General features: G+C 44.1%; 1 protein-coding gene and 1 long non-coding RNA gene across 2 annotated transcripts in view; both read right to left on the reverse strand.

Annotated features, from left to right (window-relative positions):
- Positions 1-553: 553 nt before the first annotated feature.
- The window catches only part of LOC125642892 (uncharacterized), an 86,698-nt gene continuing 71,717 nt past the window's right edge, over positions 554-15,534 (reverse strand). Inside the window, exon 5 of the long non-coding RNA XR_007358524.2 lies at positions 554-632. This is a non-coding gene — a long non-coding RNA (uncharacterized LOC125642892). The remainder of the gene's footprint in view (positions 633-15,534) is intronic.
- On the reverse strand, positions 10,791-13,528 carry LOC125642891 (myb/SANT-like DNA-binding domain-containing protein 2). The gene is made up of 2 exons (XM_048864811.2): positions 11,957-13,528; positions 10,791-11,396 (listed from the first exon to the last, which is right to left on the reverse strand). Exons 1-2 carry the CDS (start codon positions 12,486-12,488, stop codon positions 11,146-11,148), a joined length of 783 nt encoding a protein of 260 aa, XP_048720768.1. The 5' UTR covers positions 12,489-13,528; the 3' UTR covers positions 10,791-11,145.

Here is a 15,534-nt window from a genome sequence, read left to right on the forward strand (position 1 = left end):
CTTCCATGGAAAAGTTCGCAAAAATTCATCTCTCCCAGTTATTTTTTGCAATCTGCAGCCGATCTTTTGGGCAGGCTTCTGACCTTCAAATTGGAAATTAGGAAGTAACCCAAGAAAATATATTTTAAACATTACAAGACACAAGTATGGCTTCTGTCCCTGAGATGGGGAGTCATTAGAAAGAAGGGTCTCATGTGCGGCTCTTGACATGACTGTAGTGAATGAGGCTCTCTTCTTGTGTGCTACCCATGACTAACTGCATATTTATCAGGACTATTAAACTAATGAGCAAAGCCTTGAAGAGGCAGCAAAATGTCAGTCACCAAAGACCTGGAAGGCTGGGCAGGGTCAGCAGGGTATTGAAAAGAAGCACTAGATCACAAGCAACTACTCAGTCAAATAAATGAGACTAAATGAAGTTGAATATGATAAAAACTTTTTTCCTAAATTGCAGTATGAGGTTCTGTTTCTGGAAAGCATGTAAGCGTGTGCTTGAATCCATGCCTATTCAAGGCAGCAGTGAACCACATATGTAATTATAAGTATTTGCTTACCGCCATTGACTTCATGCGTTTATGTGTTGTCCTGAATAGGGTTGCTTGTCCAGAATCATGGCCTGAGATTTGGGATCCCTGAAAGAAAAAAAAAAAAAAGGCTGTGGGTGGAGGGGAAAAATAAACTCTGTTACACCAACAGTAAGGGAGGATGGAGTAGCACAAAGTGGAGATCCCAACTGTGAGCCGATCTGAGAATTGACAATATGACCTGACAGTGAGTTAGGCTCTAGTTGGGTAGGGTAGTAAACATGTTATACCAGTGAAGCGCCGTTAGTGTGATTTTTGAACTAGTTGACAGGGTGGAATGATTTTATTGTGTCTATTGTGGTTGTAGGTAAGTTAGTCAGGATGGGATCTCTCTCACTAGAATTAAAAGGGAGTAAAAGGCATGAGAAACCACTCATGCCAAACCTTGTAAAAACACAACAGCATTTCACAGTGAGAGCCCCAAAACCCTGTAGTGACATTATTATAGCTGGAGCATTCCTGCAGAATACGGTGACGCCACCAATTCCAAACCAACACCAATTTCAGGATAAAGTTAAAAAATGTATTCTCAATTTTTTTTCAAAAGCCACAAGAGTGTTGTAACTGTTATTATCCTTTTACTTAGTTCTTAATTTACACCAATGCTGCTTGACCTTAAACTGTTAAAGCCATGGATTATAAGTTCAAAATAACTTTTACATTCTGGCACTGAGCTAAAGCTCTTGCTTTGTCTACTAATGCTGAATAATGGAAAATAATTAACTTTAAATTAAGTGTTGCATTTTATTATGTAACAGTATTAGTTATAATGAGAATTGCAAAAGGCATTTTTAAGTGCAAGCACAAATCTATTATAGACGAAGAATAAATTATATATACTGTTTATAATATGTTTATTGGATGAAATGCCTGTTCATAAAGTCGAGCTTCAGTACCATCCATGGTTAGCATAACGTATATTATACTGAAAATGAAGAGAATTTCTCCCCCGGCCCCCGGTGATAAACTAGCTTCAATTCCCCAGTTTCTACAGGTACATTTCTATAGTGACTAGTTAATTGCATTACTGTCATGTGTGTGCGTTTGTCACTGACAAGTACTGTAGTGAAAATGACTTTGCACATTGTCACAAACCGGTTGTTAGATGAAGTAGATGAATAAACTGAAATTCTCCATAATTCTGTGTACCCACAGCCAGTTTTATATTGCTTGCCTTCAAAAAATTACCCAGAACATCCAATATCACGATCCAATATCAGGGTTGTTGGTATTTCCAGCCCGATTAGAAAAAGGAAATATCAGAAATCTTCCAGAAATGCTTGCTCTTGCTAGGTTTTCAGCCTAATTTTCCAGACGAAATGTGAGAACAAAGTTTAGATAAACAGTTGCAATTTGAAGTGTTAACCCATACTGGATTTTCAAACTATTAGAGATTTACCTTTTTGTACCAGCTATCCGCTAAACCTCAGAGTTCATGTTCACACAATAAACACCTGGAAAATTCTCATTGAAATGACTGGAATTATGCTTTGAGGATTGATTGGATCTGTAGTAATTGTCTCGGTACTCACTTTCTTTGACTTAAGAATCATTCGTGTTCTGCCTTCTACCACTGAGTGGTATCTAGTTTGTTGAAAGGATCCCTGTTGAATCAAAATCTGCACCCATCTGCCCCTTCTGAAACTCATTGGAAGGCACATGTTTGTAATATACTAATCTGACCTATTGTACATGAGAAAATAAATGGAGGGATTTTTAAGCTGGGTAAAACTGGGTAAAATTTTGTGCTGATTTATATCTTCTGCAACAGTTCTGTGCCTATATCTGCTCTCAGATAGATTTTCTTTACAGGATGATGAAGCCTTTTGCCTCAGTTTGATCTGGACTGTTGGTTTTGATTGAAAGGCAGCTAACACTTAAGGAACGCTAAGGAATCCGCAAAATAGTTGACCCAAATGAGCAAAGTACTGACATGCATGCTTAAATGCATCCCTGTTTCAGCTCAGCATCTATGTAACCCCATGCTTAAGTAAAGCAGATGCCTAAGTGTTTTGCAGAGGTGGGGCCCAAATTCTGAATGCTGAAGAGAAAGCATGGTTCCGTGGTTAAGACCTACACTAGGATTAGCAGTATTTAGGCTTTGTACCAGACTTTGCCACAGAATTCATTTGTTACGTTGGGCAAATCTCTTAATCACTCTGTGCCTCAGTTCCCCAATGGTAAAGTGGGAATAATACCTTCTTTCTCCTACTCTTTGTCTTCTCTGTTTATATTGAGGGCAAGGTCTGTCTCTTACTATGTATATGTACAGGGCCTACCACAATGTGGCTCTGATCTTGATTTGGGCTTCTAAGTGCTACTGTAAAAGTAATACATAATAATAATAATACACTTTTTAAAAGGTGATTGGTGTAAATTTTATAGTAATTATAATGAATTTAAATATTAACCCTTCAATTCTAAGAAGCTGTAGATTATTGCAATAAGTATTCCACTTCATTTAAAAAAGGGGTATGAATGTTTTGTACCTTTTCATAACAGTTTAAAATGGGGGGAGCAAAATCACAGCTGTAGTAAATCATAGGTGAAAATGACAAGGTAGACACCCTCAAATGGGGTAATTGGATGCTTGCATTTATGTCCACTTGTGGAAACAAAATTAGAGACCAGAAGGCCAAATAGTGAAAAATCTCACAAGGTCATTGAATTCCTTATTTTTTGAGTTGCACCGTGTTTACATAAATGTGTCTGAACTGCAAAATAATACAGAAATGTATGCTCGAGCAGCAAAGTATGTATTGGGGGTAACTAAAATCTCATACGGAGAATGAGAGTTGCATTTGGTCAATCCTTCTTAGGTTCAGGCCCTTGCTTAATTTGAATGTTGATGTCTGTTCCTTTTTTTCCCATGCCTTACTCATAGCCTTCGTCTATAATGATTCTAAACTTATCAGAGGGACAGGAGCAGAGCCAATGCACTATTGTATCCAGGACCAAATTGACCACTACTCACAGTAGGTCTGTGTCTAGGGCCCCAAGCTCTGAGGTCACATGATGTACATTATGATGTCACTGTAACATCACCAGTATGGAGACAGTGGGCTTCCTGCAATGTGAATGTTAGAGAGCTTATTCCTTCACTCTCCCACTTCCCTGGTCCTTCTCGCATGAACAGAGAGCAACAATACCCAAAGTCTGAAGGTGCAAACAATTCGATGTTTATTGGGTGAACTTCCAGCAAGCTTAAATACAAGTTCCTTTTTCCTTATTTTCGAATCCCAACTTACTTCCTGTTTGCCCTTAATTTATATAACAATATTCTTAGCTATACCTTAACCAATCATTCTACTGAAATTTAACTAACCAATCCTAACATATTGTAACATGATTAGCTAACCAATTATATCCCACCACCTTAATTAGTTTACACCCAGCAAAATTAATTATACAGCAGACAGAAACAATCACAGAACCAGAGACCATGCCAATAAACAATAGCAAAGTGGGAACTATAATGACAAAACAATACAGAAGTGAGGATTTCACAACTACATCTATAAAGACACAAGAGTTTCCCAGCTGTGTCTATTGATAAGTGAGTTCTTACCAGACAGAAAACTATCAACCTAAATTTCCTTTTACATCTTCTAGGCACTTCCCTTTCTCTGGAGGTGATAGGCACTATCAGGACAGGATTGTATTCCTAACAGCCCAATAGCACCTTCTTTCAATGTGACTACTTTGGAATGTGAGGATGTGACCGGTCGCTTCCCAGCTTATGGCTGCCTCTGTGGCTTAGCCAAACTCCTTAGCCTAAGAACAGGGTCTCAGATTGTCACAGTAAGAGAAGGACCTTACACTGGCAGACAGTGATTTTTGATTCTTTCTTTTATACCTCTAACTAGCCAAGTGATAAGAATATACCTACATTCTTAAAGTACAGGCCTTTGCAGACAGGCCTGAATATCTGTATCCTAACAGTGAATCCATCTTCTCCAGGATTAGGAAGATGCTGGATGGGATTCTGTGGTTCACTACTCTGTGTCAGCAACTTTTGCCAGGCCTGACAACCTCACTTACCTAACAAAACACTGTTGTCATGCCGTATACACAAGAGGTGGCATACATCAGTGGAAAATTCATAACTCACTGATCATTAATATTCTTGTGTGATGTGTATATATGGAGTGTGTACATCGAGTTACAAATATATGCTAGAATTGTGTTCTTAAAATATGTTAAGCCCAGTCTGCCTTAAACAGAGGAATGTGTATTTGCTATTCTGACCAACCTGGTTGCCATGCAGAGACAATGAAAGCTTTATTTACCTTATATGTAAATATACGAACAAGCAGGGAAAAAGAGAGCAACCCAGCAGGGGAGGGAAACTTTATTTGGGGATACACTTCAGAAGAATACATTTCAAAGGTTTACTGAGTGAAAAAGACAGAGAGGTGTAATGTCAAATGATAAGCAATAGAATCAATGGATTTTACACAATGTTACTGTATTAATTTATTAATGTATTAATTAATTAATGTTACTGTATTAATGTAACCTATCCAACTATACTCTCAGCCCAGCAGAAGCAGCTGTTCTATCTCGGGGCCTCTCCTTCTGCCCCTCCACCCCCACGAACATGATACAGTTCTGTGGTGACCTAGAATCCTATTTTCGACGTCTCCGTCTCAAGGAATATTTCCAAAATACCTCTGAACAACATACTAATCCACAGAGGTCTCCCTGCCAACACTACAGAAAGAGGGATTCTAGATGGACTCCTCCTGAAGGTCGAAACAGCAGACTGGACTTCTACATAGAGTGCTTCCGCCGACGTGCACGGGCTGAAATTGTGGAAAAGCAGCATCACTTGCCCCATAACCTCAGCCATGCGGAACGCAATGCCATCCACAGCCTCAGAAACAACTCTGACATCATAATCAAAAAGGCTGACAAAGGAGGTGCTGTTGTCATCATGAATAGGTCGGAATATGAACAAGAGGCTGCTCGGCAGCTCTCCAACACGAGTTTCTACAAGCCATTACCCTATGATCCCACTGAGAGTTACCAAAAGCAACTACAGCATTTGCTCAAGAAACTTCCTGAAAAAGCACAAGATCAAATCCGCACAGACACACCCCTGGAACCCCGACCTGGGATATTCTATCTACTACCCAAGATCCATAAACCTGGAAATCCTGGGCGCCCCATCATCTCAGGCATTGGCACCCTGACAGCAGGATTGTCTGGCTATGTAGACTCCCTCCTCAGGCCCTACGCTACCAGCACTCCCAGCTACCTTCGAGACACCACTGACTTCCTGAGGAAACTTCAATCCATCGGTGATCTTCCTGATAACACCATCCTGGCTACTATGGATGTAGAAGCCCTCTACACCAACATTCCACACAAAGATGGACTACAAGCCGTCAAGAACACTATCCCCGATAATGTCACGGCTAACCTGGTGGCTGAACTTTGTGACTTTGTCCTTACCCATAACTATTTCACATTTGGGGACAATGTATACCTTCAGATCAGCGGCACTGCTATGGGTACCCGCATGGCCCCACAGTATGCCAACATTTTTATGGCTGATTTAGAACAACGCTTCCTCAGCTCTCGTCCCCTAAAGCCCCTACTCTACTTGCGCTATATTGATGACATCTTCATCATCTGGACCCATGGAAAAGAAGCCCTTGAGGAATTCCACCACGATTTCAACAATTTCCATCCCACCACCAACCTCAGCCTGGTCCAGTCCACACAAGAGATCCACTTCCTGGACACTACAGTGCTAATAAACAATGGCCACATAAACACCACCCTATACCGGAAACCTACTGACCGCTATTCCTACCTGCATGCCTCCAGCTTTCACCCTGACCACACCACACGATCCATCGTCTACAGCCAAGCTCTGCGATACAACCGCATTTGCTCCAACCCCTCAGACAGAGACAAACACCTACAAGATCTCTGTCAAGCTTTCTTACAACTACAATACCCACCTGCAGAAGTAAAGAAACAGATTGATAGAGCCAGAAGAGTTCCCAGAAGTTACCTACTACAGGACAGGCCTAACAAAGAAAATAACAGAACGCCACTAGCGGTCACCTTCAGCCCCCAACTAAAACCCCTCCAACGCATTATTAAGGATCTACAACCTATCCTAAAGGATGACCCAACACTCTCACAAGTCTTGGGAGACAGGCCAGTCCTTGCCTACAGACAGCCCCGCAATCTGAAGCAAATACTCACCAACAACCACATACCACACAACAGAACCACTAACCCAGGAACTTATCCTTGCAACAAAGCCCGTTGCCAATTGTGCCCACATATCTATTCAGGGGACACCATCACAGGGCCTAATAACATCAGCCACACTATCAGAGGCTCGTTCACCTGCACATCCACCAATGTGATATATGCCATCATGTGCCAGCAATGCCCCTCTGCCATGTACATTGGTCAAACTGGACAGTCTCTACGTAAAAGAATAAATGGACACAAATCAGATGTCAAGAATTATAACATTCATAAACCAGTCGGAGAACACTTCAATCTCTCTGGTCACGCAATCACAGACATGAAGGTCGCTATCTTAAAACAAAAAAACTTCAAATCCAGACTCCAGCGAGAAACTGCTGAATTGGAATTCATTTGCAAATTGGATACTATTAATTTAGGCTTAAATAGAGACTGGGAGTGGCTAAGTCATTATGCAAGGTAGCCTGTTTCCTCTTGTTTTTTCCTACCCCCCCCCCAGATGTTCTGGTTTAACTTGGATTTAAACTTGGAGAGTGGTCAGTTTAGATGAGCTATTAGCAGCAGGAGAGTGAGTTTGTGTGTGTATGGGGGTGGGGGGGATGTGAGGAAACCTGGATCTATGCAGGAAATAGCCCGACTTGACTATGTAAAGAGTTGTCACTTTGGATGGGCTAGCACCAGCAGGAGAGTGAATTTGTGTGGGGGGGTGGAGGGTGAGAAAACCTGGATTTGTGCTGGAAATGGCCCACCTGTTGATCACTTTAGATAAGCTATTACCAGCAGGACAGTGGGGTGGGAGGAGGTATTGTTTCATATTCTCTGTGTGTATATAAAGTCTGCTGCAGTTTCCACGGTAAACATCTGATGAAGTGAGCTGTAGCTCACGAAAGCTCATGCTCAAATAAATTGGTTAGTCTCTAAGGTGCCACAAGTACTCCTTTTCTTTTTGCGAATACAGACTAACACGGCTGTTCCTCTGACTCCTTTTCTTTTTGTATTGTAAAAGTGTCTTGAGTCAGGTCTTTTGTGAAAGTCTGTGACACACTGGTGGTTAATATAATTGTGAAACACATGCATTAACACTATATGAAGAATGATAGATACTCACTGATATTGTGGTTTAAAGTCTATGATCAAACACAAAGAGAAACAAGTTTTCTCCCAGATGGGAGGGATGGGAAGTCGACAGGAAGGGAAGAACTGCAGGAAGCCTTTCTGCCTCTTCTGACAGGGTCAATGAACTTTGGGAGATATAAGTGGAAACAGAATGGCATTTTGCTATCCATCACTTTGGGGGAGGGATTAAAGGTGCCAGAGCTGTTGAAGTCAAGGGTATGTCTACACTACGAAATTAGGTTGAATTTATAGAAGTCGATTTTTTAGAAATCATTTTTATATAGTCAATTGTGTGTGTCCGCACACAAAATGCTTTAAGTGCATTAACTCGGCGGAGTACTTCCACAGTACCAAGGCTAGCATCGTCTTCCGGAATGTTGCACTGTGGGTATCCCACAGTTCCTGCAGTCTCCACTGCCCATTGGAATTCTGGGTTAAGATACCAATGCCTGATGGGGCAAAAACCATTGTTGCGGGTGGTTCTGGGTACATGTCATCAGGCCCTTCCTCCCTTCCTCCCTCCCTCCCTCTGTGAAAGCAACGGCAGACAATCGTTTCGCACCTTTTTTCCTGAGTTACCTGTGCAGACGCCATACCATGGCAAGCATGGAGCCCGCTCAGCTCACTGTCACCGTATGTCTCCTGGGTGCTGGCAGACATGGTACTGCATTGCTACACAGCGGCAGCAACCCATTGCCTTGTGGCAGCAGGCGGTACAATAGGCCTGAAAACCATCCTCATCATGTCCGAGGTGCTCCTGGCCAGCTCGGTAAGGTCGGTCAGGAGCGCCTGGGCAGATATGGATGCAGTGACTAAATTAGGAGGGACTCGACCAGGTCATTCTCTTTAGTCCTGCAACAGTCCTATTGTACCACCTTATGGTGAGCAGGCAGGAGATGTGGATGGCTAGCAGTCCTATTGTATCATCTTCTGCCGGGCAGGCAGGATATGAGGATGGCTAGCAGGCCTATTGCACCATCTTCTGCCAAGAAGCCAGGAGATGTGGATGGCTTGCAGTCCTTCTGCACCGTCTGCTGCCAGCCAAAGATGTAAAAGATAGATGGAGTGGATCAAAACAAGAAATAGACCAGGTTTGTTTTGTATTCATTTGCTCCCCCCTCCCTCCCTCCCTCCGTGAAGTCCTGCCTGAAATATCAGAGGGACGGTAGCTTAGTGGGTTGAGCATTAGCCTGTTAAACCCAGGGTTTTGAGTTCAATCCTTGAGGGGGCCATTCTGTGTGACAGTTGTTTTTGTTTCTCCTTGATGTAAGCCAACCCTGTAAGCCATGTTGTCAGTAGCCCCTCCTTCTGTCAGAGCAACGACAGACAATCATTCTGTGCCTTTTTTCTGTGCGGACGCCATACCCTGGCAAGCCTGGAGCCCGCTCAGATCACTTTGGCAATTAGGAGCACATTAAACACCACACGCATTATCCAGCACTACATGCAGCACCAGAACCTGGCAAAGCGAAACCGGGCAAGTAGGTGATGTCAGCGCGGTGATGAGAGTGATCAGGACATGGACACAGACTTCTCTCAAAGCACGGGCCCTGGCAATGCGGGCATCATGGTGCTAATGGGGCAGGTTCATGCTGTGGAACGCCGATTCTGGGCCCGGGAAACCAGCATAGACTGGTGGGACCGCATAGTGTTGCAGGTCTGGGACGATTCCCAGTGGTTGCGAAACTTTCGCATGTGTAAGGGCATTTTCATGGAACTTTGTGACTTGCTTTCCCCTGCCCTGAGGCGCAAGAATACCAAGATGAGAGCAGCCCTCACAATTGAGAAGCGAGTGGCGATAGCCCTGTGGAAGCTTGCAATGCCAGACAGTTACCGGTCAGTTGGGAATCAATTTGGAGTGGACAAATCTACTGGGGGGGCTGCTGTGATGCAAGTAGCCCACGCAATCAAAGATCTGCTGATATCAAGGATAGTGACCCTGGGAAATGTGCAGGCCATAGTGGATGGCTTTGCTGCAATATGATTCCCTAACTGTGGTGGGGCCATAGACGGAACCCATATCCCTATCTTGGCACCGGAGCACCAAGCCGGCGAGTACATAAACCGCAAGGGGTACTTTTCAATAGTGCTGCAAGCACTGGTGGATCACAAGGGACGTTTCACCAACAACAACGTGGGATGGCCGGGAAAGGTACATGACGCTCGCATCTTCAGGAACTCTTGTCTGTTTCAGAAGCTGCAGGAAGGGACTTTATTCCCAGACCAGAAAATAACCGTTGGGGATGTTGAAATGCCTACAGTTATCCTTGGGGACCGAGCCTACCCCTGAATGCCCTGGCTCATGAAGCTGTACGCAGGCAGCCTGGATAGTAGTCAGGAGCTGTTCAACTACAGGCTGAGCAAGTGCAGAATGGTGGTAGAATGTGCATTTGGACGTTTAAAAGCGTGCTGGCGCAGTTTACTGAGTCGGTTAGACCTCAGTGAAACCAATATTCCCACTGTTATTACTGCTTTCTATGCGCTCCACAATATCTGTGAGAGTAAGGGGGAGACGTTTATGGCAGGGTGGGAGGTTGAGGCAAATCACCTGGCCGCTGGTTATGCGCAGCCAGACACCAGGGCAGTTAGAAGAGCACAGGAGGGCGCGGTACGCATCAGAGAAGCTTTGAAAACCAGTTTCATGACTGGACAGGCTATGGTGTGAAAGTTCTGTTTGTTTCTCCTTGATGAAACCCCCCACCCCTTGGTTCACTCTACTTCCCTGTAAGCTAACCACCCTCCCCTCCTCCCTTCGATCACCGCTTGCAGAGGCAATAAAGTAATTGTTGCTTAACGTTCATGCATTCTTTATTAAGTCATCACACAAATAGGGGGATAACTGCCAAGGTAGTCCGGGAGGGTTGGTGGAGGAGAGAAGCATCAGGAGGGGTGGTGGAGGAGGGAAGGACAAGGCCACACAGCACTTTAAAAGTTTAAAACTTTAAAACTTTTTGAATGCCAGCCTTCTGTTGCTTGGGCAATCCTCTGGGGTAGAGTGGCTGGGTGGCCAGAGGCCCCCCCACCGCGTTCTTGGGCATCTGGGTGAGGAGGCTATGGAACTTGGGGAGGAGGGTGGTTGGTTACACAGGGGTTGTAGCGGTGGTCTGTGCTCCAGCTGCCTTTCCTGCAGCTCAACCATACGCTGGAGTGTATTAGTTTGATCCTCCAGTAGCCTCAGCATTGAATCCTGGCTCCTCTCATCACGCAGCCGTCACCTTTCAGCTTCAGACCTCTCTTCAGCCCGCCACTTACTCTCCTCTGCCTGCCACCTCTCCTCCCAGTCATTTTGTGCTTTCCTGCACTCTGACATTGTCTGCCTCCACGCATTTGTCTGTGCTCTGTCAGTGTGGGAGGACAGCATGAGGTCAGAGAACATTTCATCACGAGTGCATTTTTTTCGTCTTCTAATCTTCACTAGCCTTTGGGAAGGAGAAGATCCTGTGATCCTTGAAACACATGCAGCTGGTGGAGGAAAAAAAAAGGGACAGTGTATTTAAAAAGACACATTTTATAGAACAATGGGTACACTCTTTCACGGTAAACCTTGTTGTTGACATTACATACATAGCACATGTGCTTTTGTTCCAAGGTTGCATTTTGCCTCCCCCCACCGCTCCCTGTGGCTAACAGCGGGGAGCATTTCTGTTCAGCCACAGGCAAACAGCCCAGCAGAAACGGGCAGCTCTGAATGTCCCCATAAGAAAAGCACCCTATTTCAACCAGGTGACCATGAATGATATCACTCTCCTGAGGATAACACAGAGATATAAAGAACGGATGTTGGTTGAGTGCCAGCAAACATACACTGCAATGCTTTGTTCTCCAATGATTCCCGAGTATGTGCTACTGGCCTGGTGTGGTAAAGTGTCTTACCATGGTGGGTAGAATAAGGCTGCCCTCCCCAGAAATATTTTACAAAGGCTCTGGGAGTACATCCAGGAGAGCCGCAAATGCCAGAGCAAATTAATCATTAAACATGCTTGCTTTTAAACCATGTATAGTATTTTAAAAGGTACACTCACCAGAGGTCCCTTCTCTGCCTGGCGGGTCCGGGAGGCAGCCTTGGATGGGTTTGGGGGGTACTGGCTCCAGGTTCAGGGTGAGAAACAGTTCCTGGCTGTCGGGAAAACTGGTTTCTCCGCTTGCTTGCTGTGAGCTATCGACAACTTCATCATCATCATCTTCCACGTTGCCTCCATCTCCATTGAAGGAGTCAAACAACACGGCCGGGGTAGTGATGGCTGAACCCCCTAAAATGGCATGCAGCTCATCATAGAAGCAGCATGTTTGGGGCTCTGACCCGGAGCGGCCGTTTGCCTCTCTAATTTTCTGGTAGGCTTGCCTCAGCTCCTTAAGTTTCATGTGGCACTGCTTTGGGTCCCTGTTATGGCCTCTGTCCTTCATGCCCTGGGAGATTTTGACAAATGTTTTGGCATTTTGAAAACTGGAACTGAGTTCTGATAGCACAGATTCCTCTCCCCATACAGCGATCAGATCCTGTACCTCCCGTTCGGTCCATGCTGGAGCTCTTTTGCGATTCTGGGACTCCATCATGGTCACCTCTGTTGATGAGCTCTGCACTCACCTGCAGCTTGCCACGCTGGCCAAACAGGAAATCGAAATTCAAAAGTTCGCGGGCCTTTTCCTGTCTACCTGGCCAGTGCATCTGAGTTGAGTGCGCTGTCCAGAGTGGTCACAATGGAGCACTCTGGGATAGCTCCCGGAGCCCAATACTGTCTAATTACGTCCACAGTACCCCAAATTCGACCCAGCAAGGCCGATTTCAGCGCTAATCCCCTTGTTGGTGATGGAGTAAGGAAATCTATTTTAAGATCCCTTTAAGTTTAAAAAAAAAAAAAAAAAAAAGGGCTTCGTCGTGTGGACAGGTACAGGGTTAAATTGATTTAACGCTGCTAAATTCGACCTCAACTCCTAGTGTAGACCAGGGCAAATAATGTTGGGTCCTTCAACCAACAGGATTGAAGTCTCTGGAAACTGAGTTTAGGTGAGAAACCTGCTAAGGCAAAGATTGTAACTTGCTGAAATTAAGTTTTAGTCTTAGAAGCATATTTTTACTTGTGTTTGCTTGTAACCCTTTGTATCTTTAGTCCTTATACATGATATCACCTAAGCCTCTGACTTTTTGTTTAATAACCTTGTTTTACTGTAAACCAATTCAGTGCACTGATTGAAGGGAAGGGTAGATTAACCCCAGTTAAGCTAACAGACTGCAGTGTATTTTCTCTTTCAAGGAACAATTAATTTAATAACTTCTGGGAGTGTTCCAGGAGAGGGCTGGACATTGCAGGGCAGATGGTTTTGGGGAAATTCGGGACTGGGAGGGTGTTGGAGTCACCCAGCAAGGAGTAACTGGGTGGTAGAAGCTAGAGTGTGACCTGCAGGCTTGTAGGATGGCTGTTGGTGTCAGGGCTGTCAGCCACAGCAGCATACCATTTAAGGCACTCTGAGTTGCTGGGCATGCAGTGACTCAATTCCTTATTGGTCTGGGTTGAACCCCAAAGGGTCACAGACTGCCGTCTCTGAATGGAGAGCAGCACTCAATCTAGCTGTGAGTGCTTGTGTGTAGTGGGGCCCCAGCATTTATGGTCTCCAGTGGGGAGGTAGATGTTAATTAGCTTGCAGCTTCTCCACTCTGGTAGTTCCCCCAGGGTTTGGAAAACTTGAGCCCCTAGAAAGGCATCAGAATTTGTCATTTATTAAGCCCAATACATTTTAAAATTATTTTTCAGTTTTCATGTTAATTTATTGCTTGTGAAAGGTGGCAGATTGTCAGAATGATGTCCTCAAGTATATGTTAAATACAATACATGTGTGGCCTATTGCTATATTTATGGCTGTATATCAGGAACTATATATTAAAATCCTTAAATGCTTGGTCATATTGGTCTGCTCTGGGGATATTTCTTGGTGAAATCTAAAGGCTCCAACAATAGCTATTAGAAGTTCATTGTTTGTAACTATCACATCTGAATGCCATTTATTAGACTGAAACTCTCTATGGATGCAAATTATTGAACCATAGCACCAGCCTAATCACTGCCTGTCGAGAGATTTGAATAGGAGAATTTCATTAACAAATGGGAGAGGATTTAAAAACAATAACTGAACATACGTTGTTTTCTTTTATGTGTTCACTTTCCAAAACAGAGTAAACCACAAAATTCAAATTATGTGCTTGAATTACCTTGATGGTTCTATATGTTCTCCCTCTTCCCTCCCCCCATGTGTGAGACTGCTTAATGCTCAGTGATTGTGTAGTGAAAGCAGTACAACAATGGAAGGCTTGTCTGCAAGCCTATCTAGGCTTCACATGGGATGGGCAGGGATCAGTTGCTTGGTCTTTTGTCTCTGTAAGGCTTTGTCTACACTAGCACTTTTGTCAGTAAAACTTGTCAGTCAGGGGTGTAAAAAACCACCTTCCTGACTGATATAAGGTTCACCGACAAAAGCACAGGTGTGGACAGTACTATATCGACAGGAGACGCTCTCCCACTGACATAGCTGCTCCTGCTTGTTAGGGGTGGTTTAATTATGCCTGCGGGAGAGCTCACTCCTGTTTGGCATAGAGCAGCTATGTGGAAGACCATACAGTGGTGCAGGTGTGCTGCTTTAAGGTCTGTAGCATAGACATAGCCTAATCGTACATGCTTACTTGTGAGAAAAGGAGATCCCATCCAGACACTTCTGCTTAAAGTAAGTAATTATTGGCCTCTTTTGTAAAGCATCTGCAGAATATTCAGCTATGAAACTCACTGATGTGAGTCTGAGATTTGATCTAATCAATGAAACAGGTCACTCCAGTCTGAACTCTCACCCCTTGGGGTTGCCGTAGTGAGCATGTTACATATTTGTATGTCATCATTCCAGTTGCAACAAATCAGTAAAGAACATGGTGTACCATACATCTAGAGAATATTTTTTTCATATAAGTCACATGTTGCTGAAATATAGGGTCATAGCATATTGCTCAAGTGAGTGAGTCTTAACTCTAATGCAGAGTGCTACGAAATGCAGACCTTTCTGAAGACAATCAACATCCCACACCTAACCTCAAAGCTTTGTTCACTGTAGACGCTTTTGCTAAAATGTCCTCTGGTTATTGGCACTGATGCAGGTTTGCTGGTGGTAGCAATGGTGGCTAGGATTGCCACCTGTGAGGTACAAAAAAATGGGACATCTGCCATGGTCCTGAGTCCACAGAACTGGACAGCTGGCGGTGTGTCCTGAGCACCCTTCCAGATTTCCCAGGACAGCTACCTCAAAAAAGGGGGATGATCCTGGGAAAACTTGAACAGCTGAGAACCCTAATGGTGGCAGCAGTAGTGCAGAAAAGGCACTGTCGGCGTGTTCACGACTTTGTGTAGACCTGCTCTGAGCAGATGGATGAACCTGTGGTTAAAATGCCGGCATTCAAGCGAAACCTGCTCCTCAGTGACATTAGTGGACTTGCACTGGTGCTAACGACATGGGGAAATTTTAGAAAAAAGGCTAATGTAGACACAGTGATGGAACAGGGTAGCTTCCTTGTGCTGCTCGATGAGACTGATGAGATGAGAAAAAATGAAACATGACATTAAAA

This window comes from Caretta caretta, chromosome 9, assembly GCF_965140235.1.
Source record: "Caretta caretta isolate rCarCar2 chromosome 9, rCarCar1.hap1, whole genome shotgun sequence".
Lineage (NCBI taxonomy): Eukaryota > Metazoa > Chordata > Testudines > Cheloniidae > Caretta > Caretta caretta.